General features: G+C 43.0%; 1 protein-coding gene across 5 annotated transcripts in view; it reads right to left on the bottom strand.

Moving 5' to 3' along the window:
* The window catches only part of RASAL2 (RAS protein activator like 2), a 265,534-nt gene that overhangs the window by 108,006 nt on the left and 142,163 nt on the right, over positions 1-15,365 (bottom strand). For all 5 annotated transcript variants that reach the window (XM_083157244.1, XM_083157243.1, XM_083157242.1 and 2 more), the window contains exon 3: positions 11,643-11,769. In XM_083157244.1, coding sequence (XP_083013370.1) covers positions 11,643-11,769 — 127 coding nt within the window. The remainder of the gene's footprint in view (positions 1-11,642; positions 11,770-15,365) is intronic.

Below are 15,365 nucleotides of genomic sequence, written 5' to 3' on the forward strand. Positions count from 1 at the left end.
GATCTGATTGGTTGGTGCATTATCTCCTTCCACTTTATCTCCAGTTTATCTCTTCACCAGGCTTAATACATCTGCCCCAATGCTCCTCATTCCTCACTCTATTGGCAATGACAATAAAATGTTGTTCACAGTGTGGAAAAGATAATACATGGAGAAAGACAAAAAAAAATTGAACCAGACATGCCGTTTTGGAAATGTTAACATTAAAGTTCAAGCCAGAGTAATATCATAATTATAATGTATAGATATTAGCAAATCCTCCCAGTGAGACGTTATGTCAGTGTGGTTCTTCCACTATGAATACTGTTTTGCTGGCTATATTTATGGGGTTTTGCTCGTTTCTGATGCATCGCGACGAAAAATCGTGTGAAATCGGATGTGTTTTAGATCCGATGCGCGATCCCGCAGCTTAAAAGTGCTGCACGTAGGATCTGATGGATCGGGCTGCCTCCAGCAGCACTTGTTGTGATCGCAAGTGACATATCGCATGCAAAAGATGAAGATGGGATGTTGCCCAGAGCAACCAATCAGATTATATCTATTTTCTCCTAGATAAATATTCAACTCTGATTGGTTGCTATAGGCAACATCCCATCTTCAATAGCGCTCCCATTTTAGTAAATTTACCCCACAATGTCTAGGTTGACAGTCAATATTTCGACATTGACATAAGTCAACATGCATTTAGTTAAATTGGATTGGCCTTTTTCATGGTTTACTATCCACGCTGACTCCAATTGAGAACGGTAAAGTGTCCCGAGAGCAGGGAGGCACCTTGCATGATGCATGGCGAGCGAATTGACGGTAAACAACTGGTGGGTAAACATGACGTGTCGACATTGACACCAAAAAGCCATGAAAAACATGTGTCAACCTTTTGTCACTTTCGACCTTTTGTCAATGTCCCCCTAGACTTGGTCTGTGAGCTAATCCACACCCATAAAGTAGACAGTCAATAAGACGACCGGGTCAAAAGACCAACAAAGACTTAAGGTCAACAGGGTGAAAATGTCGACACACACAAAAGTCAACAGGTTTGTGCCATTATTTTTTGGGTTAGACACTTGGAGAAGAGTTAGGGATAGGCTGTTGAAGGGGATGGTAAGGGTTAGGCATGGGGGGGGGGGGGGTAGGTTTAGGAATAAAACAAAAACATGCATACAAAAATAAGCATGCTGAACTTTTGACCCTGTCTACCTAGACACTGCTGATATTTAAATCCACACCCCTTGTAACACATACAAGTTATATGTTGTTTATAATACTTTTTTTGTATTGAAATTTTGTTTAGGATACAGGGGCAGATTTATTAAGCTCAGTGAAGTGATAAACTGTCTGGTTTTTATCACCGGCCAATCAGCTCCTACCTGTGAAGTTACAGGCTTGGTTTGAAAAATGACAGGTAGCAACTGATTGGCCGGTGATAAAAACCAGACAGTTTATCACTTCACCGAGCTTAATAAATCTGCCCCTAAGTCACTTACCCACCCCGTCTCAAAAAGAAAAAAGTCCATAAAGGCTCGGAGACAGAAAGTAACAAAGTTACACCCAGGCTGAGATACTCACTGATGCTAGAAAAACTCAGGTGCGGAAGACAGCTGTCACCAACATCATCAAAACCATGAGAGCAGAACCCGAAAGGCACAAGCACACATTTACAACAAAGCAAATACCAACAACGTAACCTCCATCTTGGCACAATGGATACCCATCTATGCCCACCCTCCCTAGTCTCAAATAACAATGCAAGGAATTGGCTGTTCCCTTCTGCCCACTGCATTCCTCATGGGTCAAAGCTTCTGCACTGCAATGGGATTGTTGTTAATTGAGAACTGTTTAATTCCGAGCTTCCCCACGCAGTGCTGCGTCCACGGCTTCTGTGGAAAGGTAATTTGCCTGAGGGACTCTGAACAAAACAAGTAGGAAATAATCTTATCCCAACACCCAAAGAGCAGAGCCAGGCAGCACCTTGCAGGCAGACTCTCTGCCCTGATTGGACGCATTCTGCGGTTGTGCTCACAAACGTGTATTATACTGTGCCACAGAAAACCTCTGCAGCCTCCTTTACCAGTATATAGCAGTCACTCAACTACTTGCGGGAAGATATTACAAAAAACGACTGCACTGTTCTTGGGGGTTTATGTAGTTCTGTAACAATGCCAACACAACAATGAGAACAATACAGAAGTATTCCATTTATACAGGGACTTCACATACAAAGTTCAATCATGTTCTCAGTGCTCAGTAACAGTTACCTAGAAACTAAAATGTAACACTTACCGCATGCAGGCTGAACCGGGACTTTATTTGGTTATTTGGAGCATTCACTTCAAGAAACAGCTTAACATTACTACATCAGGAACCTTAAGTAGAACGAGGGTGTTACAGTATATGGGCTAGGTTTGTATGTGCTCTCTGTGTTTCAGTGAGTACCTTTAAAGTGCTGTGTTGTATAAACTTACTTCAGGGATGAGAAAGCCTTGGCTCCCCAGCTGTTGTTGAACTACACATCCCAGAATGCTCTGCTACAGTTTTGCTATTTGGCCATGCAAAAACTGGTGCAGCAGTGGCGGAACTCTGGGAGGCAATGGAGGCTCCCGCCAGTGGGCACCAAGCCCTGGCAGGGGCACTTTCACTACGCTCTATTGTCACAGCCAGAGCCGGGCTATGGGGGCAAGTATCTCAAAGTCTCCCTGACTTGGAGAACCCATGCTCCACCCCCCACTTTCCTGCTGCTGATCGGGTATTTAAATCCGATCCGCAGCGCAGCTGAATTCACACACAGGCAGTGACTGACAGCTGCCGGCGCTACAGAGCATTTATAAACTTAAGGCGGCTGTCCAATGGAATGTGATCCTGCAGCTCAGTGACAGGACAGCGCGCAGGCTGGTTGTGTGCGGGAAGACGGAAAAGGGAGGGTGCTCCAAAATCTATCTTGCCTCCAGGCAAATTCAATGAAGTTACGCCACTGCAGGGCATGCTGGGATGCATAGTTCAACGACAGCTGGAGGGCCAAAGCTTTCTCATCCCTGACTTCTATCTATAGACACTATAATTCTAGGTTCAACTACGGAGGAGAGTAATAAGCCGGTATAGGTACGCCCCCCAGGATTTGCAGATCCATGAATCAGTAAAGGGGAGCGTGGCTATAAAATTGGTACTAACTGTAAAAGATACAATAAAGAGGTCATGTACATGTGATACGATACTCCGCTAACAAAAACAGGGCCATATATAAGAATTTGCACTTTTCTGGTCTCGCCATGACCGATTTAAAGCGGCACCAAGTTTTATAGCAATATCAACCCGATTATGATATTTTACCGACAGAACGCTGGGACCAGAACACAGCCGTCTGTTACATATGGGCCAAAGCTTGTTAAATTCAGCTATTTATCCAATGCTGGAACAACATTAACCCCCTCCACATCGCATTCCATCAGGTGGGACAGCAAACTAGTGCCAACCAAGGCTGGCTTTCCGATGTATGAAGGGTTAATCCCAAAACAATGAAGTCACCATCTGTGTAGCTTCCAAATGAGTGTTTAATGGCAGCCTCAATCTTGTATGTAATGAAAGAGGAGCCGATGAGAATAATATTCTTTGACTCATCCGAAATCAATCCAATTCATTCTGTGCACAGATGGAGGAAGCGATCTGTTGCTGCCCAAGCAGCGAATGCCTGGCGCAGTGGAGGAGATAAACATCCGATAAATTAACTAACTTATCCCCCAAACGGCAGAGAGTGCATCAAGTAGTTTATAGAGGTGCAATTACCATTATAAACTCCAGGCTTCCAAATGGCTTCATGTGTAACCCTTTCTACATGTTGTAATGTACGCAGCGACAGCTTCCGGGATAGTATTTATTTCGCTTTATTTCTTTCTTTATTTTTTCAAGCTGCTCAATAACATCATATGGGCATCAGAATATAATTAAAGTACCATCTTTGTTAATGTATTTGCTCCTTTCAACAACATTAATCTTATCCCAATGATGTAGCGCGCACAGATCCTGCCACAAACATCATGTAACGTTATACTCCTTTCACATCGCTATGCCGGGTCCAGCGCTTTCACACTAAACCCGGGTCACCCATTATACAGAGGGTGACCCAGGTTTAACCCTTCTTATAACCCCGGTATAATTGCTGGGATGGCCAACCGGGGTTCTAAGCTTTGGTGCTGGTCTGAGGTACGGCGTGAAAGGGGTATTAGGTGCACTCTACTCTAGAGTGTATCCAACTGTATATTGTAGGTAGTTTAATGTCAAAGGTGAAATTCTAGGATATTTATCGTAAGAAATGGTCTCTATAAAGGTGGTAAATGTGGTAGCATCGTTGCATCCTTCTAGAATACTGAAGTACATGTTTAGGGCTATTCACCACTCCTTTTCTGATTTCCTAATTTTTCGAGATGAAGGGATAGATGAGGGAGCGCTGTAAGGCAAAGATATATTTGTAGAACATGCAAAAAGTCAGGAATTGCCGGCTGTGATATCTTGTGTAACAACCTGGGTCAAGTTGATAATCCCCCCCCCCCCCCATGTTAAACATACTGTATTTGACTTGTTAAAAATTTAGCAAGCAGTTTGCAACCAAGTCATGTATTAGTATTGTAACTTGACTTTACTTGGTATCTGTATAGCAATGTACAATACTTTTTTTCCTGTTTTTTTTTTTTTTTTGTGTGGTTTTAATGGTTACGGTTTAATATTTGTATTGTACTACACATATCTCCAAATCAATACAAATTGCAGAATAAAATAAATAAAAAAGAGGGGGTCCAGAAAGAAGCCACCAATTACAGAATAAGCCCCCATAAGTATTTTGTATTACATTTTAATTTGGGCAATTTGCACTGTACATATGTTCGGTGGCACATACAGCATCAACACATGTAGCTGGAAATGCAGAGGCTAAAAGACGCACTGAAAAACAAACAATCCACAGGTATCAGTGTAAATTCCTTTGATGTTTAGACTGCACATGGGCTGGGCTGATGTCACATGGAAAAGCAGCTAAGAGGACACCATCACACAGTCGTTGATAGCTGTAATTATTATTATTACCAGTTATTTATATAGCGCACACATATTCCGCAGCGCTGTAGAAAGCACACAATAAATAAATGGAATGGAATTGGATGATGTGGCATCATCATCTTCTGCTTTTTCAGAAGGTTTGCGTTATTAATTTGTAATGTTGTACAAACTACGGAGCCTGTGTACCTGACTGAACAATGACCTTGCAGAAGAAGATAATCTAATGTGAGCAGGCCCGTTCCTGCCTCCTCTGTTCGCTCTCAGAGGGTACTAGGACAACATTCTAATTGAAGAGGCCCAAAAATCATTTTTATTTTTGCCGGGCATCTGTGTTGCCGTGAAAATCCTTACTTTACAACTTCATATGTTTTACTTTAGCCAAGCAAATATCCTGTCACAGAAAGAAATGATTTTCTTTAGATACCAAAACAGAGAAAATATATTTTATATTTATGTCATTTGTGATTTTCACCATTGGCGCTACACAAAGCCATAACTCCCCCCTATATTATTGTACAACGTCTAGTGCTTACAGGCATACGGTCATGTGTCCATAATAAGATTTAGGTGCACAAAGGACATCGGCGTATGGGAGTATATAATTGGGTATATACTGGGTCGACCCAATTTAGGTCCACATGCATTGGGTGGACCATTGACGGTCAACAGGCCTTAGCCCAACACCTGAAATAGGTTGACCTAGGTAAGGTCGACATGGTCGGAAGATCGACACATGCATTAGGTTAACAATGGCAAGGTTAACAGTCAAAAAGGTCAACATAAGGTTTTCACGTTTTTTTTGTCCCAAATGTTGACCCCTGTACCCTGTACAAGTGTACTGCTGCGCTCGCCATGCTTCCGGCACGGTGATTCGCTACTCTCGGCACACTATTTTATTCTCCCACTGCACCGTAGTGGATGGTAGGGCATGAAATACCGCCTGTCGGCAAATTATTATTTTTTAACTCATGTCGTCCTTTTAAATGTCGACCTTCCCATTGTCGACCTAATGCTTGTGTGTGAGACGAGAAAATGATAAAATGCACGTTGATTTTTCATGTGTCGACATGTTGCTTGTGCCGACCTAGTGCATGTCAACCTTTTGCCAAAGTTGACCTAGACATTGTCTGTGATCTAAATTCCAAACACATTCCATTAAGAAATCACCTGTGATCACTGTGTTGAAAAGGGCTGCATTAGCTGAAGTACCTCCCACATCCTTATTACACTTGGATGCAGGTCAGAAATCACATACTGCATTCTCCTGTGTTGTAGTGTTCATTCTAGCACCCGCTATCTTTAAAAACCCATGCCGTTCCTTTTCCCTGCCTGGGGTATCGCTGTCTGCTGTAGTGCTTCTAGCACAGTGTGGTCTGTCTATCAGCACTGATACGCAAACCAGACCTGTGCTACAAACACCACAGCAGACAGCGACACCCCAGGCAGGGAAGGGGAACTGCATGAGTTTTTAAAGATGGCGGGTGCTAGAATGAACACTATGTTACTGTGACGTCACTATCGTTCTCTACAGCCAGGAGAACTTCCCCAGTAACAGGGCAGCTAAGGAGAGTTGAGCACATAATATTTAATTTCTACAATATCTGCAGCGATATTGGGAAATGGTTGGGAAATTTGTTAAATATAGTGTGTTGTCCCTGCTAATGTACACTGTAAGCTCTGTCGGAAGACGACAGCTGATGACCTTTATTGACCAGATCTTTCCCAGCATAAACAGCCCCAGTGATGCTGCGACTGCTCCAGCTGTCTTCCTCAAAATGCTGTTCAATTTGGTAGTTACATATGTGGTCAGGCTGATGTCTAATCCTGATGCTCAGAGCGTGGATTAAAAACCAAGACAAAAACATGTGAAGTCTTATAACACTACGTTCATAAAAATCAATTTATGCTGCGCCAACTTTGTTCGATACATTCTGCAGGTCTACTGCATCAACAGTAAAATATAGTAATCTTCTAATCATTTATAATGATAATTAACATTTATTTATATGGCGTCAACATAATGGAATAAACCAATGCAATGAAATGAGACTACCTATTACCAAACAAACAGGCAAGTGGATCTATGAAATATAAAAGTATTGTATAGGAACAATTTGTCCGTTCTGCTCTAGGAAAAACACTTCCCCCAAAAAAACAAACAAAAAAAAAACTTAACTGTAAATTAGATTTCAAATGACTTTTAAATTCATGTTGCTCAGTTGCTTTAAAAAAACAGGGTTGTCAAAAACGGTTTATACGGGTATAAGAAATGGAAATGAAGAGTTAGGAAAATTGTAGATATTTCATGAAATACTTTCAGTAACTGCTTCACTGTGGCATTTAAGCCCTCAGCATAGCAAATTCCTTGTTAGTAAGTGCACTGAATGGCACTATAGTTACCCTATATCTGCCTAAAATGACCAATGATAATAGCTTGCAGCTAGATACATAACTACAAATGTCAGTGCTGTATAGGTCCTTGAAGACTGCAAATTGCAGTGCTGTATAGGTCCTGGAAGACTGTAAAATGCAGAGCTGTATAGGTCCTGGAAGCCTGTAAAATGCAGTGCTGTATAGGTACTGGAAGACTGTAAAATGCAGTGCTGTATAGGTCCTGGAAGACTGTAAAATGCAGTGCTGTATAGGTCCTTAAAGACTGCAAATTGCAGTGCTGTATAGGTCCTGGAAGGCTGTAAAATGCAGTGCTGTATAGGTCCTGGAAGGCTGTAAAATGCAGTGCTGTATAGGTCCTGGAAGGCTGTAAAATGCAGTGCTGTATAGGTAGTGGAAGGCTGTAAAATGCAGTGCCGTATAGGTCCTGGAAGACTGTAAAATGCAGTGCCGTATAGGTCCTGGTAGACTGTCAATTGCAGTGCTGTATAGGTCCTGGAAGACAATTGCAGTGCCGTATAGGTCCTGGAAGGCTGTAAAATGCAGAGCTGTATACGTCCTGGAAGGCTGTAAAATGCAGAGCTGTATAGGTCCTGGAAGCCTGTAAAATGCAGTGCTGTATAGGTACTGGAAGACTGTAAAATGCAGTGCTGTATAGGTCCTGGAAGACTGTAAAATGCAGTGCTGTATAGGTCCTTAAAGACTGCAAATTGCAGTGCTGTATAGGTCCTGGAAGGCTGTAAAATGCAGTGCTGTATAGGTCCTGGAAGGCTGTAAAATGCAGTGCTGTATAGGTCCTGGAAGGCTGTAAAATGCAGTGCCGTATAGGTCCTGGAAGACTGTAAAATGCAGTGCCGTATAGGTCCTGGTAGACTGTCAATTGCAGTGCCGTATAGGTCCTGGAAGACAATTGCAGTGCTGTATAGGTCCTGGAAAACTGTCAATTACAGTGCTGTATAGATCCTGGAAGAACTGTATTTCTTTGTGTATCCCAAAATGCCATTTAATCTCTAATGGACTTAGTGGAACATTAACTGCCAAACCTTATGTTAGCTGCTCATCTAGAAGACGTGTTCTCAAATTTTGCCAGTCAACTACTCAACGACACTACTGCCCATACCTACAACAATTCTGTTTTGTTTAACAGTCATTGCTTACCCCAGTAGAAGCCCGACAGGCACATTAATACATTAGTGTACAAACATGAATTAGGCCCTATATTCTGGAAGTGAACCTAAACACTCAACTGACCCTACTTTCCTATAATACCATTCAATGATAAAATATAAGATGCATTACTTGCTGTCACTTTAAGCTTTGAGTCATTGCAGCTTCAGGAGTAGAAAAAGATTTATCTTCCCTTACAGCTTGGAAAGGTAAGAAATAGTAAAACTTATAAGGGGCTTTAAGTGCAATTGTTCCTGTGCTAAATTCTAGTAACACAGCATGACTGGATGTAGTAACCAACGCTGGTAATGACTATGATCATTAATTTAGAAGGTCTTAAATGGGGGAGCAGGCAATGAATGAGAATGATACACCATAGTGCAAACATTTCTAATCACATTTACAAATGGAAGGGAAATTTGAAGGAAACCAATTCATTAAATCACCACATCTGTTCGTATACCTATACTAGCAATATAAAAACATTAATGCAAGTAGGTATTTCCATGGAAGTCAATAAAGGACCTTAATAGGACTATGTAAACTAAGTATCTCTGGTGGAAATATATCAATCCTTGGCAAATACAAGCTGATATTTCCACTGAATAAAAGGCTTTGAATTGTACCTGAAAAAAAAATACAGGTGCTGGCAGGGGGCAGCTACACAACTGTCACACATTCATATCATTCTCTATATGTTCAGTGAAAATATTTGGGGAATTCGGAGGTGAAGCGGGGGTTACCCGGCACCTTTCTGCTAGCGGTATTCTGATCAGAAATGACATTTTATTTTTGGAATGTGTGAATGTGCCCTTGGAACACAGAGAGTAATGTCAACACAAAAACTACCAGTATGTGGATCACAAGTCATGGTCAAACCCATTACCAAACACGGCGTTTCTTCGGTTTATTTATAGAACGTGGTAATATTTCTGTTTATTTTCTTGGAATGATCATAAATCACTTGCGCTGTTTAAATGAATGCTTCTATTGATACAGTAAGCTGCCAGCCAGCTCAGTATCGCACAGTCCTGATCCAAATGACAAGGAAGCAGATGACGCACAGGCTACCTGGTGCCACAGACACCTGTGTTATCCTCATAGCGTTGGCTGTATTTCACTAAAATGTAAAGACCTTGTAGTTCGTAAGTGACGATAAAGCAGGGGTGGCCAAACTGGTACTCAAGATCTACCAACGGTCCACGTTTTCCAAATCACCTAGCTGGTGCACAGCTGTAGTCATTACCAACTGTCACATTTTCAAACATGCTGCATTCATTCCTACTTTAGAACCACAGATTGCCTGAAACACATGAACTGTTGGTAGATCTTGAGTACAGGTTTGGCCACCCCTGCAATAAAGTTTCATAAACTCCCATAATGACCCCCTAAGTGAGAAGGAAAGGTAAGGTATACTGGGCGAATTTAATTGTTTCTCCTGGTGGGCCAACACAAGATGGCAACCAACAGAGCAATTCAATTGTTGGATGCGGGGAGACACTTTTCCGCTTGCAGACCCCCATGCCGTCTAACTGAAATGTGCAGAAAGCGACCCCTTTGGGCACCAAAACAGCGCTTTGCGGGTCGCACACAGCACTTTGGTGCAAGACGGTTAAACCCAGCCTGTATGGGAGTGATCAGCTGGATAAGAAGAAAATTGAATATCGCCCCTCCAACCGATAAACTATTGAATTCACTGCAACGGAGTTAACCAAGGAAGAAGGTTTATTATGTCAGGCGATAGTAGTTCTGGAGTGGCAACACTCATACAAGAGATCATACACAACCAGTATACCTGCAATCTAACAGAATCTGTCTGAAGGCACACAGAAAAGTAATAATAAAACACAACACATATATATTGTACAGGGTCCATGTATCTCTGCTCTAAAATCAGTTATCATCTACAGCATAACTTTATCTCTATCCCATATGACTGCCTGCCAGAGAGGTCAGTAAAATGCCATAAGGTCATACAATGGAATCATGAAAACTGCAAAAGCACTGTGACATACACAGGTTACGTTACACGTGGTTTTCTCACGCTGCCCATTTCTGAGACCCATTTACAATACAACCTATAAGTGACTGAATATAAAGGAATGTCTGACTCATTCTAAGAGGTACATGCATGGTTTGGTTTTATTAGGGTGCATGTGGAATCTCCCCACCATTATGTCCCACACTGCACTGCTGCTCTAAGCTGCAGGGATTCAATCACCCAATCCAAACTAAAATGGTGACATAGAAGCTCCTCATACTTCACTAGTGACTAGGACGGGATCGGAGCAACATGCTGCAGCCACTGCATTCACCAACAGCCTTCATCACCTCCTAGCATCCGGTAACAGCCACTGTTTTGAGACCGATCCATTACTAATGCTCCCACCTTCTACAACTTAAAAGGAATAAGGACACAGTTCATTAAACACCAATACATTACCCAGTGACGGGTCAACTTCCCTTTCAAAATACACAAATCACCTAGTTAATGGTGAACTGTTAATGGCTCATTATATGCTGTGATAATAGGTAGGTCAATAGGTCATGTCATAGTTTAATCTAGTGTAGGATATGATGCTGACTTCAGGTGATATGCCCACAGGGTGATGTTACGTGGCTGAACTAGACATTAGCAATACATAAGGAACCTTTCTACACAAGAAATAGCGATGAGCATATAATACATAAACACAGAACACTGAGGTGGGACCGTTACATAAGTGTAGAATGGATTGGGAAGAGGCTTTAGTGTGGACGTGCCTGTGTGTCGGCAGCTATGACACATCGGAGAGCTGGTACTCCACAAGTCGTACAGTATTTGTAAATAAATCAATATAAAGTGCAACTGAATACTCCCCTTTGAGTCTGTGATAACGATAACATATGATGTCCAAGGAACCATTTTTGTTAGATCAAGGATAAAGTTCAAAGCCGGTATAATACGCAGAGAACGCCAAGCACCACGATATGCTTATTAATAGCAGGACATGCCAGCTACTGTAAGTAGATGAGTTTAGTAAGTTAGCATTAGAACTTACCCAGCTTTGAGGCACCTTCCGGGGGGTATTCTGGAAACTGCCCCTCTGAGGGGACGCTCACTGTCCTGCGGAGGCTCCGACTCTTGCTGGATTCCGGAGGTGGGTCCTGCGCGCTTTCGCCAGACATCTACAAGAAGACAAAGGGAAGGATTGAAGATGACTATGTACAGTAACGACTGCTGCTAATCTCCTTGCAGCTAAAACAGATAACTCAGCCCCCCACTTGATCTCTTTATCCTAGTGTGATTACAAGCCAGAATGAAGAACCAGAATACTTGCTTTCTTTTTGTTTGTAATGCGTGCACTCCCTCTAGTGGAGAAAGGCAGGTAGTGACAGGTTACATGTGATGGTATACATTTGTTACGTTACTGACAAGTCTGCATGCAAAGTATAGGCATGTGAATGGAATGAGGACAACAAGAATCACAGCGCACATTCCACAAGAGTCACACTTGTTACAGTATCTGATACTATGCAATCTTTGTGTAAATTATATTGCAGAAGATGTGTCCGGTTGTCTACAAGGAATGTGTTATTCAGTCTAACTGCGGAATAACTTGTTTGTAACAGACAGGGCAGCGGCCTAGGGGCTCCAGAATCTGTGGCGTGCCCTCAAGTCTATTACAAATTTAAGAAAGACTCAGAAAGGCATCCTTGCTGAACCTAATGCAAAACATAACCATATCGATAAATCCATAAACTTGCCCGATTTGGCCACTTCTCACACAAATCTGGGGATCAGGCCGAGAAATCGGGTGAAAAGTGGCCAAATTGCTGGTGTTTGACATCTGATCCGATGCACGGTCCCTTGTGCACTGGATTGGAGTTGGACCTGCTTGCACATCCGACCTCCGGTTTGGACGGCCTCCCAGGAGCGGGGAATAGCACTGCATGCGATATATCATATGCAAATGAACTGCATGTGATATATCCTTTTGTGGTCCTTTTATATCCTCCGGGGGATCGGCTGCAACTTCTCCAAGGGAGAAGCTGTATTAGTGTATGGGGAGCTTTAGATGCCACGTCCACCTGAGGCTCTGGTGTATGGGTGCAGGTGCGAGTGGTAAGCTGCAGTTTTGCCTAGGGTGTTAAAAACCTTGCCCTGGCCCTGGTACCAGGTTATACGACTGCAGAACTCAAGATAACATACAGTAACCATAGTACAGGAAATAGTACAAAATGGGCAAGATAAATTCCCTTCAAAAGGATGGTACAGTGGCTACCAAAAAGTCTGCTTTTGTATATTTTACACTTTTGCCCATCAGCTCCATTCCCATAAAGGTATATAGACATATTGTACGGAGGGGACAGTTAACCCACTTGCTGGCGCACAGCGGCATAGGGTGTAAGCTCACCCCTGCGGGTGATGGCAACATGGAGAGCACCGGTGTTTCCCAGGCCGGCGAGTGCTGTTGCTGTGTATGGGGATGCTCGGAGCTCGAGTTGCCTCCCCCCCCTGCAGTGATTCCACTGGCTAATGAAGGTACAAAAACTGTAAAATTAGAGGGACAAAAACGCCATTGAAACGGTAAAATACTGTTTCACATATGCTGTGTTAAAGGGGTTTTTAGCTGTCTGACCCGTTTTTTTAAACGTTTAAAAATACCAGGTCGATGCCATTTTTGCGGTCTGAAAGCAGCATCAGTCTCTATACAAACAGTAACGATGTGAGCTGCCATGTTGCTTGCATGAAATAGTCTAAAATGAAATTGTATGCGTAACGATCATGCAGATGCCACCTAACAATAAGGACACACATTATTATCATTACCAGTTATTTATATGGAATCGGTACATCTATCAGAATGAACTTAGGACTGCTTAGGTCTACAGTCATTAGGTCGACCCCACTAGGTCGACTGGCAGGAAGGTCGACCTGAGTTAAGGTCGACATGGGCCAAGGTCGACATGACTTAAGGTCGAATTTGCATAAAGGTCGACATGAGGAAGGTTGACTGGTCATAAGGTCGACATGGGTTTTTCACTGGTTTTTTTATCCGAATGTCGACACAGTCGACATGGACACAGTTGGCAATGAGAATCGGACCCTCGCTTCGCTCGCGATGCTTCGGGCACGGTGGCTCGCTTCGCTCGCCACAGCTTTAATAACCTCCTCCACGCCCTAGTGGATGGTAGGGCATGAAATACCGCCTGTCGGCACATATCGGCTCAAAAAACAGTGAAAAACCCCATGTTGACCTTATGACCAGTCGACCTTCCTCATGTCGACCTTTATACAAATTCGACCTCAAGTCATGTCGACCTTGGCCCATGTCGACCTTCCTGCCAGTCGACCTAGTGGGGTCGACCTAATGACTGTAGACCTAAGTTTATTCTAATAGATGACCGCTTCCATTTATATAGCGCGCACATATTCCACATACTCTTGCTGGCTTGCTACGGGCAAGGTGCCTCGCTTCATTACCGCTGCACTTGGCACAGGTTGCAATTCCTAGCTGTAGTCCACGTGGACGGTAAATGATAAAGTTTACTTTTTTTTTTTTTTAAAGTGCGTCAACCATTGCCATAGACCTTTTCAACCTGTTGGCAATAAAGGTTGTCAATCTTTTGGCCCTATCGACATTTTGCATGTTGACCCTTTAGGGTCGACATAATCTGTCAAACCGATACCAATATTGACTCCCATACAACTGTAATAACTGATCATTGACATGTTTGTGTAATTACATTAAAATACCCACCAGTAATGGAATGCTACCCTGCTGTTTGCTAGCTATGATCCTTGGAATTCAAAGCACACATTTGTTTAAAGAAAGCATTGCTGTTCTGCATATTTTAGGCCCATTTCTGAGATTTAGTGGTGTTCTGTACTTTAATATGACACAAGATTCACGTAAGCAACCGCTGATTTATTTGTTTTAATGTGTTCTACAGAACTGTAGATGACAGCAATGTATAAACAGGCAGAACTAATAGCTGTGTGTAGTCAATGCCAGCAATTGCATAGAGCTGCGGTAGGGACATAAAAAAATATGTGTGCATGGAAGCACGGATGTTGCCGTGATTAGCATTACAGTGGCGGATCCAGAGGAGGGGCTGCAGCATAGTTAAAACTTCAAATAGGGGAGACACCATCTGCCAGTGAGTCAGTTTAGAGTTGCAGTTGGTGTGGCACCGTTATTTGAATTTTGAACAGTGCAGCAGCTCCTCCTCTGGATCTGCCACTGTAATGCTAACCACGACAACATCCGTGCTGCCACACACACACACATATATATATATTTTGATGTCCCTGCTGCAGCTTTATGCAATTTCTGGCATGGACTACACACAGGGGTGCCAGTCGGGATCCCGACAGTCATTTATGCGACGTCGGGATCCCGACTGTTAAAACACCGTCAGACGGGTTCCCGACGGCCACCGGCTATTCTCCCTCGTGGGGGACCAAGCCCCAAAAGAGGGAGAATAGAATAAATGGGGAGAGTAGCGAGCCACCGTGCCCGCAGCGTGGCGAGCCTGCAAGGGGCTTTGTTGCGCTCGCCATGCTGTCTGAGTCCGGGCAGTCGGAAACCCGACGTCGGGCTAATGACTGTCGGAACCCTATACCACACCCACACACAGCTGTTACTTCTGCCTTTTTATACATTACTGTCGTCTACACTTCTTTAAAAAACACATTAAAACCAATAAATCAGCTTCTGCTTACGTGAATAAAGTGTCATATTAAAGTACAGAACACCACTAAATCTCAGAAATGTGCC

The sequence above is a fragment of the Crinia signifera genome, chromosome 8 (assembly GCF_055691185.1).
Source record: "Crinia signifera chromosome 8, ASM5569118v1, whole genome shotgun sequence".
In the NCBI taxonomy this organism is placed as follows: domain Eukaryota; kingdom Metazoa; phylum Chordata; class Amphibia; order Anura; family Myobatrachidae; genus Crinia; species Crinia signifera.